This window comes from Epargyreus clarus, unplaced genomic scaffold (genome assembly GCF_041222505.1).
Source record: "Epargyreus clarus isolate Ecla_fem2 unplaced genomic scaffold, WU_Ecla_fem_2.2 ptg000007l, whole genome shotgun sequence".
Lineage (NCBI taxonomy): Eukaryota > Metazoa > Arthropoda > Insecta > Lepidoptera > Hesperiidae > Epargyreus > Epargyreus clarus.
In genome coordinates, this window is record NW_027332215.1 from 5518229 (window position 1) to 5536504 (window position 18276).

General features: G+C 36.0%; 1 protein-coding gene and 1 long non-coding RNA gene across 2 annotated transcripts in view; one reads left to right on the forward strand and one right to left on the reverse strand.

Moving 5' to 3' along the window:
- Positions 1–17237, reverse strand: part of LOC140743272 (sodium channel protein Nach) — a 29139-nt gene extending 11902 nt beyond the window's left edge. The window contains exons 1-7 of the mRNA XM_073074433.1: positions 16970–17237; positions 11968–12064; positions 6966–7075; positions 5459–5624; positions 4390–4547; positions 2980–3106; positions 1873–2037 (exon numbers count right to left, since the gene is read on the reverse strand). Of these exons, the coding sequence (XP_072930534.1) occupies positions 1873–2037; positions 2980–3106; positions 4390–4547; positions 5459–5624; positions 6966–7075; positions 11968–12064; positions 16970–17139 (993 nt within the window). The 5' untranslated portion in view covers positions 17140–17237. The remainder of the gene's footprint in view (positions 1–1872; positions 2038–2979; positions 3107–4389; positions 4548–5458; positions 5625–6965; positions 7076–11967; positions 12065–16969) is intronic.
- LOC140743274 (uncharacterized) lies at positions 12994–15933 on the forward strand. The gene is made up of 2 exons (XR_012102427.1): positions 12994–13922; positions 14407–15933. It is a non-coding gene; the product is annotated as an uncharacterized LOC140743274 (long non-coding RNA).
- Positions 17238–18276: the final 1039 nt, after the last annotated feature.

The window sequence follows — 18276 nt, forward strand, 5'->3', positions numbered from 1 at the left end:
TGCTTCCACCAATATAAATATGAATTTCAATTTACTGATTACGAGATAATCGATATAATCGCAATATTATAAATAATTGATATTAAAAATATATAAAATTCATCTATAGGCACATTTTAGTCTGTAAAGAAATTAAAACACCGTATATCCCGTATATATACCGTATATCGTTCATGAAGGTGGTAGAACCCTTTGTGGTTCCACTCCGGCGGCACCACCGCCACACCTATTTCTGCCTAATAACAGCAGTGTTAGGCGCTGCTGTGTTCTGGTTTGAAGGGTGTGGTAAGGACATACATTTCCGAGGCGTTCCTGCTTAGTACTCAGGAGTAGCGGCGAATCTGTGGCCAACCTCAGGTGAGAATATCTAATCCTATCTGGGGTTGATTACAGATGTCCATGGGCGGCAATAGCGTACCATCAGGTGGACTGTATGCTCGTCTGCTACTCCTATATTATAAAAAAAAATCCCGAGTACCCGTCACGGGGGACCCCGACGCGATATGACCACACAACCTTCTGACCAGGACCGTTATCTAATAAAATATCTCAATTGTGCGATAATTTATGATATGATTAGTCTAAGCTCATATATAGTCAGCCAAGTCATAAGTAGCTGAGTGGTTGAAACACGTCCTCTCAATCGGAAGATCCAAGGTTCAGTTCCCAGACACCTCCCTCTGTTTTTCTAAAGTTATGTGGTTATTAGAAATTTATTATCACTCGCTATAAGGATAAATAAAATATGGCGAAAAAACCTACACTGAAAAGTTCTTTGTGCGAATTATACAAATTGACATTTATAAATATACATAACTGTAAAGTATAGTTTAACTAATATATAATATAGGTACATAACCTACTAGTAAAATATAGGTAGTACCTCGGTAAGGAGCTACAGTGAGAAGACACTTCTACACTTCAGCCCCACACTATGATTCCCCAAGTCGTGTGTGCAATGGACAGACACAAACAGCCAGAACAGTACCCTTAGTATGAGTTTTTTACGTTTGCTCGAAGAAAGTATCGGAACTAGAATTCCGCATTCTAAGTTTAAAAAAGAAACAATAACGCTATCAAAATTAAATTAAAAATGTATAAACAAATGCATTGAGTTTATATTTGTACAATTAAATGTCGTTACAAGTGACTATTCAGTGTTTTAAAACTCTTAATACGAAATTTTAGTTCCGATATAGATTAGATTCCTGTCCACGAGGGCGATGTATGAGCGAATTCGTAAACGTTGAACATTTTCGAGTACACGTAATATCTCTTACTAAGGGTATATTCAAATTCATCATTCCGATGTCAGGGGATGGAATCCAGAAACCTTTGCGCGTCAGACAGTTATGGCCGCTGGCCGAGTGCTTATTTCTACTTCAAATAGCTTTGAGAACTTTTTTAAGGTCTCTCAGGTATGCGGGTTCCCTCACGATATTTTTTCAGCGTTAAAGCAAGTGGTACTAAATGTGTAATATGTACGCACTTAAAGTAAAGTAAAAAATAAGCTGGTTGTGGTGAGCAAGGTAGACGGCAGAAGACCTAGAGGCCGATCACCCAGCCGATGGTCTGACTCCATAAAAGAATAGATGGGACTTCCAGTAACAACTGCTCTCAGACAACCTGAAGACGGGGTAGCATGGAAACAGATCGTCAGATCATCCACAGTGGATTACCAGAACGAGCACGACTTTCAGAAATGAAGAAAACGACGAAGAAGAAAGAACGTAGAAAAAATCAGAGGTTTCTGGTTGGGATTCGAACCTCAGTCCCCTCGATCGAGAGGCCGAGGTTCAACCACAAGGCTACCACTGCCGTCCGCATTATAAGACATTAGTTACCCAAAAAATGTTTACTTCAAACATTTACCTCATTACTATAATAGCATTGACGCTGGTCTGGTCTAAAGGACTTGATCCCGGACGTGGTGTAGGTTCCCTCAGGAGATAGAGCGATCAGAACCTCGGTCGCTGGGTTCACTAACCGCACAGGCGAATCAAGGTCAGGAATATTGTATGCGTTGTCTACGAACACCTAAAAAATACAAATACAATAGTATACAATACAATCTATATTTACAAAAAGACTATATAATCTATACTAATATTATAAAGAGGAAAACTTTGTTTGTTTGATTGTAATGAATAGGCCCAAAAACTACTGGACCGATTTTAAAAATTGTTTCACCATTCGAAAGCTACATTATCCACGAGTAACATAGGCTATATTTTATATGAAATATATTTGATAAATAGATTTTGAGGCGGTACAAAGTTTGCCAGGTCAGCTAGTCAGTAACAAGTAACATTACGTCACAACAAAAAAAATCTACGCTGCAGTGAAGTTATTTCCAATTTGAAAATACATATTCACTATTATTTCCTACGAATTGAGACTACAAAACATACAGAACCTAATTCAGGAACCAAAATCGAGGAGAATCTTCAACTCAGATAACATTACATTTTTCTATTATACCCGTTTATTTTCATCTTGGTATGTTGGTTTTGTTAGGTATCAAAAAAAAAAAGTAAAATCTTGTAAAAATATATTACATACATACAGAAACGATATAGTTCGATCGGAGAGATGCCACAGCCACACCTATTTTTAGCCTGAAACAGTTCTGCGTAGGTTGTTGATTCTTGCTGAATTAGTTTACAAGTTGAACATCTTAATCCTCAGTACTCCTGAGTGCAATGCATCTATGATTGACTTCAAATAAAACGTTTTCTTTATGGTGTTGGTTACAGATGTCCATACCTATGCGACAATGACCACTTACCATCACGAAAACTTTCTTGCATTTCAATTTTGTGAAAAAAATATATATGTTGCAGCCAACTTTTATATGAATGGCCTAAGAAACTGTTAGCCACTACATTTAATATCGTATAAGTCACTACGATCAAATATCATTTAGGTAGCTAGGCTGATAAGTGGCTAATTGGCTGTCACATATGTATATAATAGTACCAAGGATCCTTGAGAAGCTACAGTAGAGCTGTAGTAGTCATCAGGATCGGTATTCAGCAACACGGTAAGTGCGGTCTGGTAGCCACACGACGCCACTCGTCTTGGGTACTCCATGCGAAGAAGCTCGCTGTTTCTAAAAAGAAAATATGTTTTTTCAAAATTGCCTCATCGTCAAGTCATTACAGTCCCACTGCTGGGCACGGGTCTCCTCGCAGAATGAGAAGGATTAGGTCATAATCCACCGCGCTGGACTGGATAAAAACCAAAGAATCGTTCCTGGAATTCGAACTTCGTACCCCTCGATCGAGCGGTAAAGTTTCAACCACTAGACTATCACCGGATAATTAGGAATCAATCAATAAACGAATATGGTCACAAAGAGTAACAGATTTAGGACAATAATCATACGAAAGCATATGTGGACCTATGTATGCAAATAAGAAGTTATAATATTAAGCCATGTTTAATTTAAAAAGTGCATGTATGAATATGTGCATATGCACGATGTGAAACTATCACGAAATCATCGGTACAAAATAATATTACCCGACATATAACGTAACGTATCCTAATGGATCATACGTATCATATCATCAGTATCATAGGTATACGAAAAAAAATACATTAATATTCATTCATTCATTCATTTTCAAAATCTCGAATACCGGTTTGCGACCCCTAATACGCACGAAGTGAAACTATTACGAAATCATCGGTACAAAATAATACGACCGGACATATAATGTAACGTATCCTAATGTATCATACGAAAAAAAATACAGCAAATCTTAGCATTTTATTAACCAACTTAATTTTGGAATTTTTTTATATCAGTTTCTTTAAATCACTTTCATCATTTTCGCAAATGCCTCACGAAGAAGTATAATAAAAATATAAGAATACATTCAAAACATGATTGGAAATGACAAGTAAAGAGAAACAGTGTAGACATAAAGTTATAAATAATACGAGCGTAAACGACACGGGACGCGAAAGTGGCGTTAATGTAGATGAGTGTTAAGAAAATATTTTTCACATGTTAAAATATTTAGGACTATGTGTTCCTTATGTGAAAAAGAAAAACATTTCTCGGGTTATTTTGATGTAAATGCTTTTATATCTATAGTACAACAGTACAAGAAACCCTAAAGTTTTGCCTCAATATAAGAAACGCTAACGCTAGGGTTCTATACGGGGCAATAGTGAGTTATGATTCCTGATGGTCGTTTCGGAAGGGCGTAAGAAAACCTACATGTTTGAGAAATCTCTATAATATTCTTAATAATGTGAGTTCAAATCTACCAAGCTTGGTCTTAACTCGTCATATTTTTGAGAAGATCTGTGTCCTTAAACACACTCAGTTTCAAAATGTATCTTTTTATCCTAAATATGAAAGAATAAGCATATTACGTCTTATCATTCTCGAGAGCGTCCACGCCGTAGTAGTTGAAGGTGCAACAGAGGCTGATGAGAGTGAAGATCTGTTCGAACAGCTGCTCGCAGCGGTAGATCGTGTTCTTCCACATGCAGCGTTGCACCAGGTTGCTGCAAGATGACGCTGGGGATAACTGTGGAAAAGAAGAATGGGAAATTCATTGAAACTTATTTTTTCCCTGTTGAGTACGGATCCCCTAGAGATGCGAAACGTTTATAGCGTTTATACTTCAATCCAAAGATCCAGCCCAATTAATTTCTAATGTAATAATTATATCGGAAAATCGAGGTCTCGCGTGTGTATGATTCACATTGGAAGCTCTCGCCTCAAAACTAACATGTTCACCGGATTAGTTATTGTTATAGTTCTTTAAACTATAACCTCTTTTAATATAATCTGATTTACTCCCTTAATTACCTCCGTATTGTAAAACTAATTTTAACTAGGTACTCCAAACATTTTGGAGTCAAAATTGTGTCGTAAATGTAATAAAGCGTAACTTATATGTAAAAATATAACAGATTAGTATGTGTACGAGAGATACAAAATAAAATGTTTTAGAAACTTAGCGTTTTTCACGATAATTGGTCGTACATATCTGGATGATGCTGACTTCATCCATGGTGTTGATGGCGTGCTATATAAACGCCAACACCTCGTTGGCTATGAGTTGCTCGCGATCGCAGCGCAAATCGCAAATACAAAATAAGTATATTCGTAAGCGCTGCGTTTGCGTCCATCACCGAGCGTATACGACACCCGAATTACTTATAATTAACTTAGTTGTTTAATTATTGCATGTAACATTTAATTTCCACTACAGGCTCCGGAATATTATGTTATATCATGTTACGTTATGTTACATTCGATTTAATCAAAGAAGTGTGCGAGGCTCAAATTTTCCTATAACCGTACTGTTACATTTCGAAAAAGAAGCTTCCCTATACCCCTCTAGCGTCAATAAGCATATGATTCAATAACTGCTGAAAACACGGAATCCTCGCAAAAACTCGAAACGCCATAGTTTTACTAGCTTCCACTTACTTGTTTCAAAAGCGATTCTATTGATATGTTGTTGAGATCGAGGATGTCTTGCAGAATCCGGAGGTCCCTTTTCTGATCCGCATCAGCTAAGGTGGAGGAATGTAATAGAGGCACCCAGCGAAGGGTCTCGAAAACATTATCTGCAGTGACATTCGCCGGTAGAGTCCTGCAAAAAACTTGTTATTTATTGTTTTATTTGATACTATTTGTGTTGTCTTAGTACGTTTCTTTTAGAATTGCAATTAAGCTTGCCCTGATGGTTGTAGGCACCTGATAAAGCTATTGCTTGTCTTGGGTGTTAAGTTAGTCGCCTCATATATAAGTCAGTGGGTGTGATGGTGATACCTCCCTGGTAGAAACATATCTATTGCTTTTAAGAAAATGTTGACTGCCGCTTAAAGACACGTATAACATGTTGAAAGAAAGCAGTACTTTGCACTGAATTCGATGTCTATATAAATTTATGCTATATGAATGTAATTACATGCATACCTTCGAGAATGCATGCAAACGTAAATACGAACCTTAAACTCATAAATTCCCAAAATTCCTAAACTCATATTCATACATATTATTTAAAATCACAGATCTAAAATATACTCGCATAAACCCTTACGAAGCAGTAAATAACATTGTTTTCGTTAAGAAACAAAAATACATTATTCGTGTCATTTCAAGGGAACGATATTTTAGGGAATATGAATTATTTTACTCGAACGGTTTCCCTATCCCCGGTATATGTCGCTCATAATAATAAGTTGTCACAGAGCCATAAATAACCGGGTTTTAATAGGGTTGTAATAGATTTGAAATTTCGAAAACTGCCGAAGATTACTGTATCTAAAACAGGTATACCTAACATTTTTTATAGTAGATAGTAAATTGTATCATCAACAACCCATTATTGTCCCACTGCTGGGCGCGGGTCTCCTCTCATAATGAGAAGGTTTAGGCCATAGTCTACCGCGCTGGCCAAGTGCGTATTCGTAGACTTCACATACCTTTGAGATTTATTTTTTATAATATTTTTTTTTATATATAATATAGGAGTAGCAGACGAGCATACAGTCCACCTGATGATAAGTAGCTACTGCCGCCCATGGACATCTGTAATCAACCCCAGATAGGATAAGATGCAGAAATGCCAGGACCAACCCATACCTCCGAAGCATGGAAACGCACATGACCTCAATGAGAAACTCCGAATATTAGATAACTTACATTAGTTGATCATCTTCGTCCTCAAGAATAATAACCCATCTGTGATTGACTTTAGGCAGATGCCCTGTTCTATGGAATTCGCTACAGATACCCATGCGCGGTAATGACCACTTACCATCAGGTGGACTACAAGCTCTGGTGGAGACCTAGGGGTGGAGAGGTAGAAATGAACCTAAATCTTAACGTGACATTTAATTCAATATACTTACTGACTTTTATGCCTTCATATGTCGGGGTCCCTGGTCACGTACCTACCCTTGTCTGAGTAGAATAAAAGGATACTAACACTGTATCGGCCAATGCTCGGGCAGCCCTCCGCGACACAACATTTAAGTCGCATATCGTGACAGCTGGGAATGGAACATCCCATATGGCTCCTTGAGTGCTTTCTATGACCTGAAACAAAATAAGGATATAAATATACAGATAAGATATAAAGATAAGGGGCTTTTAATAAGTTTACGTAAAATCTTAGCAAGAAGTGATAATGGTTACGCAACCTCCCAATAGAGGGGTCCGTGGCTCGAAACCCAGGCAGGTACAACTCATTAATTAAAATTATGTGCGTATTAAAAACTCATCATAACTCGCTACAACGGTGAAGGAACACTTCGCGAGGAAACCTGCACATCTTCGGTCAAAAGTTACGCAATAATTTTCTTTATATTCTTTTTTGGCTCCAACAACGCTGTGTCACTCTATCGTAAAGTATGTATAAATAAATTTATTACCATCAACAATAAGGACGGGGAAAGAGGAAAATTGGATTTTCTTTTTGAAGCCGTCTTCCTTTTAGAGTTATTTGGTTCATGGCTTATGATTTTTGTAATACATTTTATAACCGGGCAAATACTTGGGAATTACTTAGTAAATTAGTACATTACAATATAAGTACTAACTGTCACGAGGCATTCCGATTTGGTCCTAAGAGCTAACAATGGCCTCTAGACGACGTTTTTTATATAATATATAGGAGTAGCAGACGGGCATGCAGTCCACCTGATGGTAAGTGGCTACTGCCGCCCAAGGACAGGATTAGATATTCCTGAGGTCGGCCACAGATGTGCCGCTAACCCTGAGGACTAAGCTGGAACGCCTCGGAAATGTATGTCTCCCTTACCACACCCTTCAAACAAGAACACAGCATCGTTTAACGCCACTGTTATGAGGCAGAAATAGGTCTTAGACTTAGTTCTTAAGGACTTCGACTAATTTGGGGCATGTATCTAGGTAGGTACGAATAGCATGGGACTTCATTAACCAATTATCACCCAGTAATCACGCTACTTTCAGTATGGATGATAGACTTCGCTGTTTTTCGGGAGTTAGATTGATTAAGAATATCGCCAAAGGGTGGACAGGGTTGAGCAGCTCCCACTCCAGGTAGATTAATACTCGTCTTATACTGATTTTTACCGTTTGGCATTAAAAGGGGAAGATATCTTATAGACATAAAAATACACCGTTCCATACACCAGCTGGCCTCCCTGCATTGACCGGCTGGCGACGCCCTTGGCAGCAATAAGTAACCAGTGAGCAGAAAATGGAAACTAAAGACGAAACCCACTTTCCAGTCGCAAAAACGTGATGGAGTAAGAAAATGGCAAAATGCGAAGATACTCGTATCATACCACTACATAAACACTAGTTAATGGAAACTTATTTGAAAAAAGACCTGCAAAGGTACCCCTTTTAGGTACAAATTGTTCTAATCACATAACGCCCGTCATTATTAATCAATCTATCTAATGTTATGCCTACTCAAAATCGACATTTGACAATTACTTCATACGCCTGTAAATAATCAAACTTATTCGACAATTTCTTCATACTAGACATTGTCAAATTTTGATTTTGGTAGGTATAAACAGAAGAGATTGATTAATAATAACAAGCGATACTAGAAAGTTATTAATACGGGATATCTAATTAGGTTCATCGGATGCATGTACAGTCAGCTTCAATAGTAGATGAACAGAATAAGGTTTCATAAATACCTAGGTATACACCCAAGCTTTTATAAATAGTTGAACACCCCTAGCAACAAAATTAGATGAACACCAACGCTTTAAAAATTGCTGAACACTGAATGTGCAAAAATAGCTAACGTCTAATATGATACGTCATTATTCAGCTACTTTTGAAAATTTACGACGTTCATCCTAATTAAGGTGCCAGTATTCAGCTACTTATGGACACTAGGGTGTATAGGTCTTTTTGAAACCTTAATATGTTCATCTACTTTCGGAGCTGACTGTACTTAAGGGATCACACGTACGGAGGGCATCGGAATTTCGTTAAAAGCGCCAACCACGAGCGTTCCACACAAGTTCGTTAGTGTCGAGATTGTAATACAATTACACTTGCCAGGGAGATGATTTTATGCCTCTAGATAGAATTATCGTCCTTGAAAATTACCAAGTGATATTTGGCAATTTTCAATCTTCAAATTTTTAAATGTCTTCATATTACATTGAATTTAAATGTAGCTTTATAGTTACTATGGTGTCGAAGATTTGCACTAAGCACCTACATTTTAAAGGCTGTGAATGCCAACTTATTAGTCTTAGACTTAGACCGTCTTAGTCCTTAGGCTTACGACCAGGTTCAAATGTTTCTTCTCGTTCTACCTGTATATGGAGCTATGTCTAAGGTGTCAACGGGTAGCATTGACTACTTATTATGAGGTGAACTGCTTGGTCGGTGGCAAGTTTTAACAACATCCTGATCCCACCTTACTACTCAAGCTTATCTGTTTATAGACTTGATAAAGAAATAGAGAACAACAACGTTTTTCAAGCATATTTCCTTTCTCGATTAAAGCAAGTGATAATTAATTTTTATAACTCACATAACTTCGACACTACAGATTGGATTTATAGCCCGGTCAAGTTAGACATAAAAATAGTGGTCAAATAGCAAAAAATCCGGGAAGCCAAATTTTTGTAGAGACCTTGGGTTTACCATTACAAATAAAGTGTCAAAAGTCTCCATCGGTCCGAAGTGTGCGTCGGCAGGTATTCGAGGTCAAATGTCAAAATTTTAGGTTCTTTGAATTTTCGAAAAAGTACCTAGGACCAAGTTGTAGCTCTTAAAATTCTCTACAAAATAGTCCTTATATTTTTTTTCTCTAGAACCTATCATTATTCAGATATTGCGCTTGTAAGAATTACGATTACACGATATGCACATATTTCCACACCACCTGTGAAATAGGATACTCAGCGCGTTTTTTTTAACGTGGTTTCCCTGGGAGGACCATTCCACGAACCTTTATGATGTTATTTCCAGCAACAATACTTATTTAGGATGTAGTAATAGTATGAAGAATATTAATATTGGTTATTGAGTTCAACTGTCGTTCTAATTTCTTTGTTACTCTAATATATTTTTTTATAATATTGGAGTAGCAGACAAGCATGCAGTCCACCTTATGGTAAGTGGCTACTGCCGCCCATGGATATGTATAATTAACCCCAGATAGGATTAGATATTCCTACCTAAAGTCGGTCACAAATGCGCCGCTACCCCTGAGGACTAACTAAGTTGGAACGTCTCGGAAAAGTATGTCTCCCTTACCACACCCTTCAAACCAGAACACAGCAGCGCTTAACACTGCTGTTATGAGGCAGAAATAGGTGTGGCGGTGGTGCCGCCGGAGTCGAACCACCAAGAGTTCTATCATATTCAAAAAATTTGATTCATACTCCACTTAAATAATCATGTTTTCTTCGATTTATTCTTCGTCGTCTTCTCCCTCCTCTTGCTGAATGTCTAGAAATTGTTCATACGAAGATGAATTAGTTGTCTCTGTCATCAAAATCACATGAATCTTCCTCTCTTATATTTATTTGACCATTTGAGCAACCTTGGTAATTGGTACACGCCGAAGAACTGAAGAATTGTTTCTTCACCTCAAGCAATAATCGAATTACGAAGGGAATTCGGCTTCTTACTATTTATGGAGCTCCAAAAATTATTGCGTAGATACATAGATATATCTATGCGTAGATAAGTACAGACATTTAACATTTGTGAAATAAAACAAAAAGCAAGTATAACTATCTTTTCCTTCTCCAACATCGGCATCTGTTATTCAACACTTGTATCAGGTCAGACATGGCAAGGCAATCAACTGATCCCTGAAGACTGGGGTTCAAAATTAATGAATAATACTTTGGAAACGAGACAAACTTTACTGACCCCCATTCGAGAAAAACTTGTTAACACTATTTTTTGCTATTGCTAAAAAGATCGTAGTACCAAATGTGGCTGTAGAAAAGTAGGGTTACAGTGTTTTCAGCGTGTACCAATTGCCAAGGTCTATCTTGCTCAAATGTTTAATTAAATACAAGAGAGGTATATGATCTGATGAAGAGACAACTGATTCGTCTCCATTTAAACAATTTCTAAACATTCAGCAAGAGGATGAAAAAGATGAAGAAAGAAAAAGAAATAGAAGAAAACGTGATTGTTGAAGTTGAATATGAAGAGTATAAATCAGATTAAAGTAACAAAAAATTAGAACGACAGTTGAACTCAATAACCAATATCAATAATCTTCATACTATTAAATGAGTATTGTCCCTGAAAATAGCATCTTAAAGGTTCTTGGGATAGTCCCCCCAGGGAAACCATGTTAAAAAAACCCCGCTAAGTACGCTATTTCACAGGTGGGGTGGATATCATGTAAAACGTAATTCTTACAAGCGCAATATCTGAATAATTATTGGTTTTAGAGAAAAAAATATAAGCACCATTTTATAGAGAATTTTAAGAGCTACAACTTTGGCCTGAGGCACTTTCGATAGAACTTACCGTTTTTGAGAAAAATCCAAAAAACCTAAAATTTTGACGTTTGACCCCGAGTAAATGCCGACGCACACGTCGGATCGATGGGGTCTTTTGACACTTTATTTGTAATGGTAAACCCAAGGTCTCTACGAAAATTCAGCTTTCCCGGAATTTTTGCTATTTCAATGTCTAACTTGATCGGACTATTAGAACTCCTCTAGTTTTAAACTTCTCCTACCAAAAGTCACGAAAATTCCAATTGATTATTACGGTTCATTAACTTTAGAATAAAATTAAACTTACTTAATATCAGATTATGTACCTACCTAAGCCTATACTTATAAATGCATAGGTATTCCATTAATGAATCATAACCAGTTAATAATTAATTGACACGATGGCGCACGATGGAAGTCGATTATTAATTGCATTACTTGCTGTCTAACTTTTCTAAGTTACATCTTCGAGCTTGCGGCACTTAAACAGACACTTACCGTCACTATGGGGTTCCTTGCGTACCACCGATACGCGGTGACCACGAAGTACGCAGCAAATATTATGCTCACCACCACAGCGACCGCCCAGCAACTCCTAAGAAAAGAGTCGGCATGACTTTCAATATTAAAATCATTTTTATTTGGGATATGATTGTTAAACTCATTAATACGTACTCACCAATCACCATAGGGATAGGCTATACAGGGCATCTATACAGATGAAGGACAAATTAAACTCCTAGTATATTATTCATGAGTCAATACTCATCCTTGTATGATTCTTACTGTATCATATCATCCTTGTATCACGAGCATTGGCTCGTCAAGGTATACAAGATCAAACTTGATTGCGTAGATTTTCAACGCCGTGGTTGCGATTGAAGCACATAAAACGAATTCACAAACCCAGGATGGATGAATGTGTTTTTTATTTAATCCGAGTTGTAACTGAGTAGTAGATATAGTCTGTGGCTTGTGTATAATCTATGGTGGCTTGTCAGTTTTAATTGGGAATTACACATGGTGTCAGGTGAAAAAACTGGTAAAAAATTAAAAATGGACAATCAAGTGCCTAAATTACAAACGGGCGGCGATATTGCCGAGAATTGGGCCCTATTTATTCAGCAATTTCAAATTTATTTAATTGCTAACGAGTTGGAAAATAAAACGGAAAAAGTAAAAGTGGCCATGCTCCTAAACGCTGCAGGTCCAGAAGCGCTGCGAATATACAATTCATTTAAATTAAACGACTCGGGGAAGCAGGTTACAACGACAGAAAGGACTTTCCAGAATGTCGTCGAACTTTTTGAAATAGTACATTACAATACGAGGACGAAAAATTTTTTTCTGACAAGTGTGAGTTTGCAGGCCGAGCCGCAGGCGAGGACTGCAATCACACGAGTCAGAAAAACATTTTTCGTCCGCGTGTTGTATAAAATTTTATATTACGGGGTCGGAAATGGGGGTTTTGCGCACGCGAAGCGTGCGTAAAACGTCAATTTACGCACGCCGTGATATAAAATATTTTGCGCCGCAGAAAAATATTGTATTCAGTCGTTACCAGTTCTTCAAAAGGGTGCAAGAAGATGGTGAATGTTTTGACTCATTTCAAACAAGCATTAAACTCTTAGCCTGTAAATGCGAGTTTGGAGAACAATTGAATTCGTTAATACGGGATCGCATTGTCATTGGAGTGAAAGACGTAGTGTTGCAGGAGAAATTGCTTGCCCTGGGGGATTTAAGTTTAGAAAAAGCAATACAGATTGGCAGAGCATTTGAACAAAATAAGAAAGAAAAAGAAATTATGCAAAGTGATAGCGTGAGTAATAGTCTTTTTCTTGTAAAAAATGACAAAGAAAAGAGACTTAAGAAAAGCAAATTTGAGTGTTATAAATGTGGCAAATTCCATGGTATTAATGAATGCCAAGCTTATGGAAAGACTTGTTATAAATGTGGAAAGCTCAATCATTTTAAAAACATGTGTGCTAAAAATAATGCAAGGAAATGGAAAGAAGACAGTAGAAATGTTCAGGAGGTAGAAACTAGCATGATGAGTGATAATGTAGATAGCTTGCGAATAGAACAGATCCAAATGAAAAATAAAAGAGAAGATTGGATACATGAGGTGTATATTGAAGAAATTGGGAATATTAAATTTAAACTTGATTCAGGAGCAGATATTAATGTGCTGCCCTATCATCTTTATCAGAAATTAAACCCAAGAAAAATAAGATTGAAGAAAAATAAACAGAAGGTTACTACTTATGGAGGTTTTGTCAGCGTACCAGTCGGAGTAATTAGTATTAAATGCAAACCAATGGGAAGAAATGATACAATAATAGAATTTACAGTTGTAAAAGGTGACACAACACCAATTCTGGGTAGGGACACTTGTGTTCAGTTGTCTCTAATTAAAAGAGTTTACCAAGTTTCTAATAACTTAACAGAGGGTGGTAAGTTTTTAGAACAATATAAAGATGCTTTTACAGGTTTAGGCAAATTACCGTTTGAATATAAAATAAGATTGTCAGAAAAAGCAGTTCCTATTGTAAAACCAGTACGTAGGGTCCCTGAAATTTTAAAGCCTAGATTGAAAGAGACATTAAATAACTTAGAAGCTCAGGAAATTATATCTAAAGTAACAGAACCTACAGAGTGGGTTAATGATTTAATTATTGTTGAAAAACCAAATGGATCTTTACGTTTATGTTTATGTCCTTTAGAATTAAACAAGTATGTTATGAGAGAACATTTTAATATTCCTACAATAGAAGATTTAACTGCAAATCTCTCTGGCATGAAATATTTTACAGTTATTGATATGAAAGACGGGTTTCATCAAATAGTATTGGAGGATAGCTCTACTTTTTTGTGTACATTTAATACACCATTTGGTAGGTATAAATTTAATAGGTTACCTTTTGGCCTTTGTTCCAGCCCGGAAATATTCCAAAGAGAAAACACTAAAATATTTGGAGATATTAAAGGAGTCCAAGTTTACTATGATGACATAATTATAGCTACAAAAACCAAAGAGGAACATGATGTAGTTCTTAAAATGGTTATGGAACGTGCACTTAAATATGGTGTTAAGTTTAATCCTACTAAACTTCAATATAAAATTCCTAAAGTATGTTATTTAGGGTTTGTTTTTTCAGAATTAGGGATTCAAGCAGATAAAAAACAAGTTGATTCAATATTAAATGTGGATAAACCAGAAAACAAGAAATCTTTACAAAAGTTTCTAGGTATGATTACTTTCTTGCACAAATTTATTCCTAATCTATCTAATGTGGCTGCGCCACTGAGAAAGTTGCTTAAGAAAGATACTAAATGGAGCTGGAATATAGAACAACAAAATGCATTTAATCTATTAAAAAAATTAGTAAGTGAAGCTCCAACACTCAGTTATTTTGATTTAAATAAAGAAATTATTGTTCAAACTGATGCTAGTAAAGACGGCTTAGGAGGGTGTTTAATGCAGGAAGGTAGACCTATTGCTTTTGTCTCAAGAAGTTTGACATCTGCTGAACAAAATTATAGTATGGTAGAAAAAGAACTGTTAGGGGTCTGTTTTGCTATTTCTAAATTTCATCAGTTTATTTATGGGCATAAATTTAAAGTACAGACAGATCATAAGCCATTAGTGCACATTATTATTAAAGAAATTCATAAATCAACTAATAGGATTCAACGTATGTTACTTAAATTACTGAAATATACATTTACAATTGAATATGTTCCAGGGAAATTTATGTTTATATCAGATTATTTGTCAAGAAATTATTTGAAAGATAAAATATATGATGATCCAGACATGTCGGATATTGTTCATACTATTACATTAGAAGAGTACTTGCCAATAAGTAAAGTTAAACTAAGAATGTTTCAAGATGAAACCACAAAAGATGCTATGTTATCAAAAGTTCTTAACTTTGTTAGTAAAGGTTGGAAAAATTATTGTAAAACAGATCATGAACTGCATCAGTTTTATAAAATAAAAGACCAGTTGTTAATAAAAGATAATATAATATTTTATAATGACAAAGTAGTTGTACCCAGGAGTATGTATACTGACATGCTTAAACAAATTCATGGTAATGCTCATTTAGGAATTGATAAATGTAAAAAACGTGCGAGAAATTTACTATATTGGCCTAAAATGTCAACAATGATTGAGATGTATGTTAAATCATGTAAACTTTGTGAAAAATATCAATCCAGTAACCGTAAGGAAACTATTATACAACATAAAATACCTGAATTGCCTTATATGAAACTAGGAATGGATATTGCTGAGTATGGTGGAAAATCTTACTTAATTGTAGTAGATTATTTTTCAAAATGGTTTGACATAATTGCTATTGAGAACAAGTCAGTTGAGATAATAATAACAAAGTTAAAACAATTATTTTCTGTTCATGGAATTCCTAGTCAAATAATATGCGATAATAGTCCGTTTAATTGTGTTTTATTGGTTAAATTTTGTAAAGAGAGAAATATTGATTTAATTCATTCATCTCCATATTATCCCAAGTCTAATGGATTAGCAGAAAAAGCGGTGGGAATAGCAAAGCATATGATAAAAAAATGTGATTCAGAACAGGAATTGTATGAAGCCTTGCTTGAATATAGAGTATCACCAGTTGCGGGAACTGATTATTCACCATCAGAAATGTTGATGGGACGTTTATTAAGATCAAAATTACCTGCAGTAAAAAAGCAGCTACAGCCTAAAGTAATTATTTGTGATGCGTTTAAACAGCAAATGAATAGGAATAATAAAGTAAAAAAGTATTATAATGTAAATGCTTCTTTTAAAAGAGACTTTAAAAAAGGGGATAAGATTGTTGTAAGAAATCCAATTAATAAAACTTGGGAGCCAGGTGTGATTATAGATAAAACTGACAATCCTAGGTCATACAGAGTTGTCAGTAGTAAAGGTAAAATTTTAATTAGAAATTCTCTGCATATAAAACATTCTAAGTCTGATTCACATTGTGTAGATTTTAGTTCTATTCCAGATGTGTCTGATGTTATAAGAGAAACTGTAGAAATAAATAGAAATATTGTAAGACCAGAAGAATGTAATGATGATAATGTTACTGAAGAATTGCCAGATGCTCGATCACCATTGCAACATTCATTTTCATCGTTACATAATTCTAAGTCACCAGGTTTCAAAAATGAAAATAACATTAGTACTTCCAAATATGGAAGAGTCATAAGAAAACCGTCATACTTAGTTGATTATTGTGATTAAATTTATTCATGTTAAAGAGGGAGATGAGTAGTAGATATAGTCTGTGGCTTGTGTATAATCTATGGTGGCTTGTCAGTTTTAATTGGGAATTACACAGTAACCACGGCGAGGAAACCGACCGAGGTTACAACTCGGATCTCTGAGTAGTTATACACTGGTCTTGTAACTGTTACGCCGCAGGGCTTATAGCTTTTCAGTATTCCAATAATAGCAATAATTACAAGAATATACACAAACCTCTCAACGACATTGAGTTCTTCCATCACGATGTATTTGAAGCCGTGCAAATCAGTTCGTTTGCAAAACTGAACAAACTTAGCCTTCCAGCAGCCAAGCCTGGAGTCATCTTTCTTCTCTAAACTAGCCTTGGTTCTGCCCAACTGCTTGTCTTGTTTGAAGTGGACCATAGTAGAAAACGATAGCTTGAAGGACAGAAAAAGTATTTTTTAGATGTAAATCGTATCTATATACGAGCAGGTACTTCGTATGCCTAGTTATAAGTATTTTCAAGATACCGACAATTATAATTAAGAGCTGATACTGGGTTTAGAAAGCCATTTATTATATCTAAGATATTACTGTGCTAGCCAGTAAACTAGTACGAATGAAGTTTTTTTTTAAACTAGGAAGTCTTAAAGAATCTAAGAAGAAAATGGGGTTAGGAAGTAAAAAGCTCGAATACTAATTTGGTATACCTTCTTCGACGAATAAAAATTGTGAATAACACGTTCAGGACTGAGAACGAAAATAAAAAATAGGTATGGCAAGCGTCAATAGCGGCAGCAATTACGAACTGATCGAGCAGATAACTCGTTAAATGAAGGGTACACGAAGCATAAAATCACGATACTATTAAATATTCATGGCCCATTTATGTTTCATAAAGATTTGATATAGTGAAGAGAATTAGCTTATTGTTGAATATTTTACATATCCAATTAGGTAGGTGATATTTTATAAGCAGAACTTGTATATCAGAAAACAGTTCGAATTTTCATCGGTGGCGTCACTAAATGGTGGCAGGACTGGCAAAATACCATCGGCCCACTGCTTGACGGAGCTCGTAGCCCGAGAGGCTGCGAACTCAAAAGTGACCAAAAATGTGTATAAATAAGCGAAAAAAAAGGTCGCCAGAACAAAAGAATCACTAAAGTATGTAATCGTGAGCGAAAAATTCTTAGGGCCTCGTGCAATAAATTTGCCACGAGTCTCCACGGGTCTATGGTATAGTTACGCCACTGACGCTACACCTTGGTTATATTATTATACGAGTGTGGTTCAGTGTTATAAATGAAGTCACAACTTTTTCAAAGGTGTTTTTTTTTTATTTTTCAATATGATTCCCCTTTAGAAAGATACACTTCTCCCAACGTTCGTGCCATATTTTTAACCCCTTGGAGAAATTGAATTTCTGGAACTCTCCAAAATACGCCTCTATCTCGGCGATTACTTCCTCCTGACCTACTTTTCTTCCCGAAAATCATTTCTTCATGTTGGGAACAAGAAAAAGTCGGGGGGAGCCAAATCGGATGTATACGGGGGGT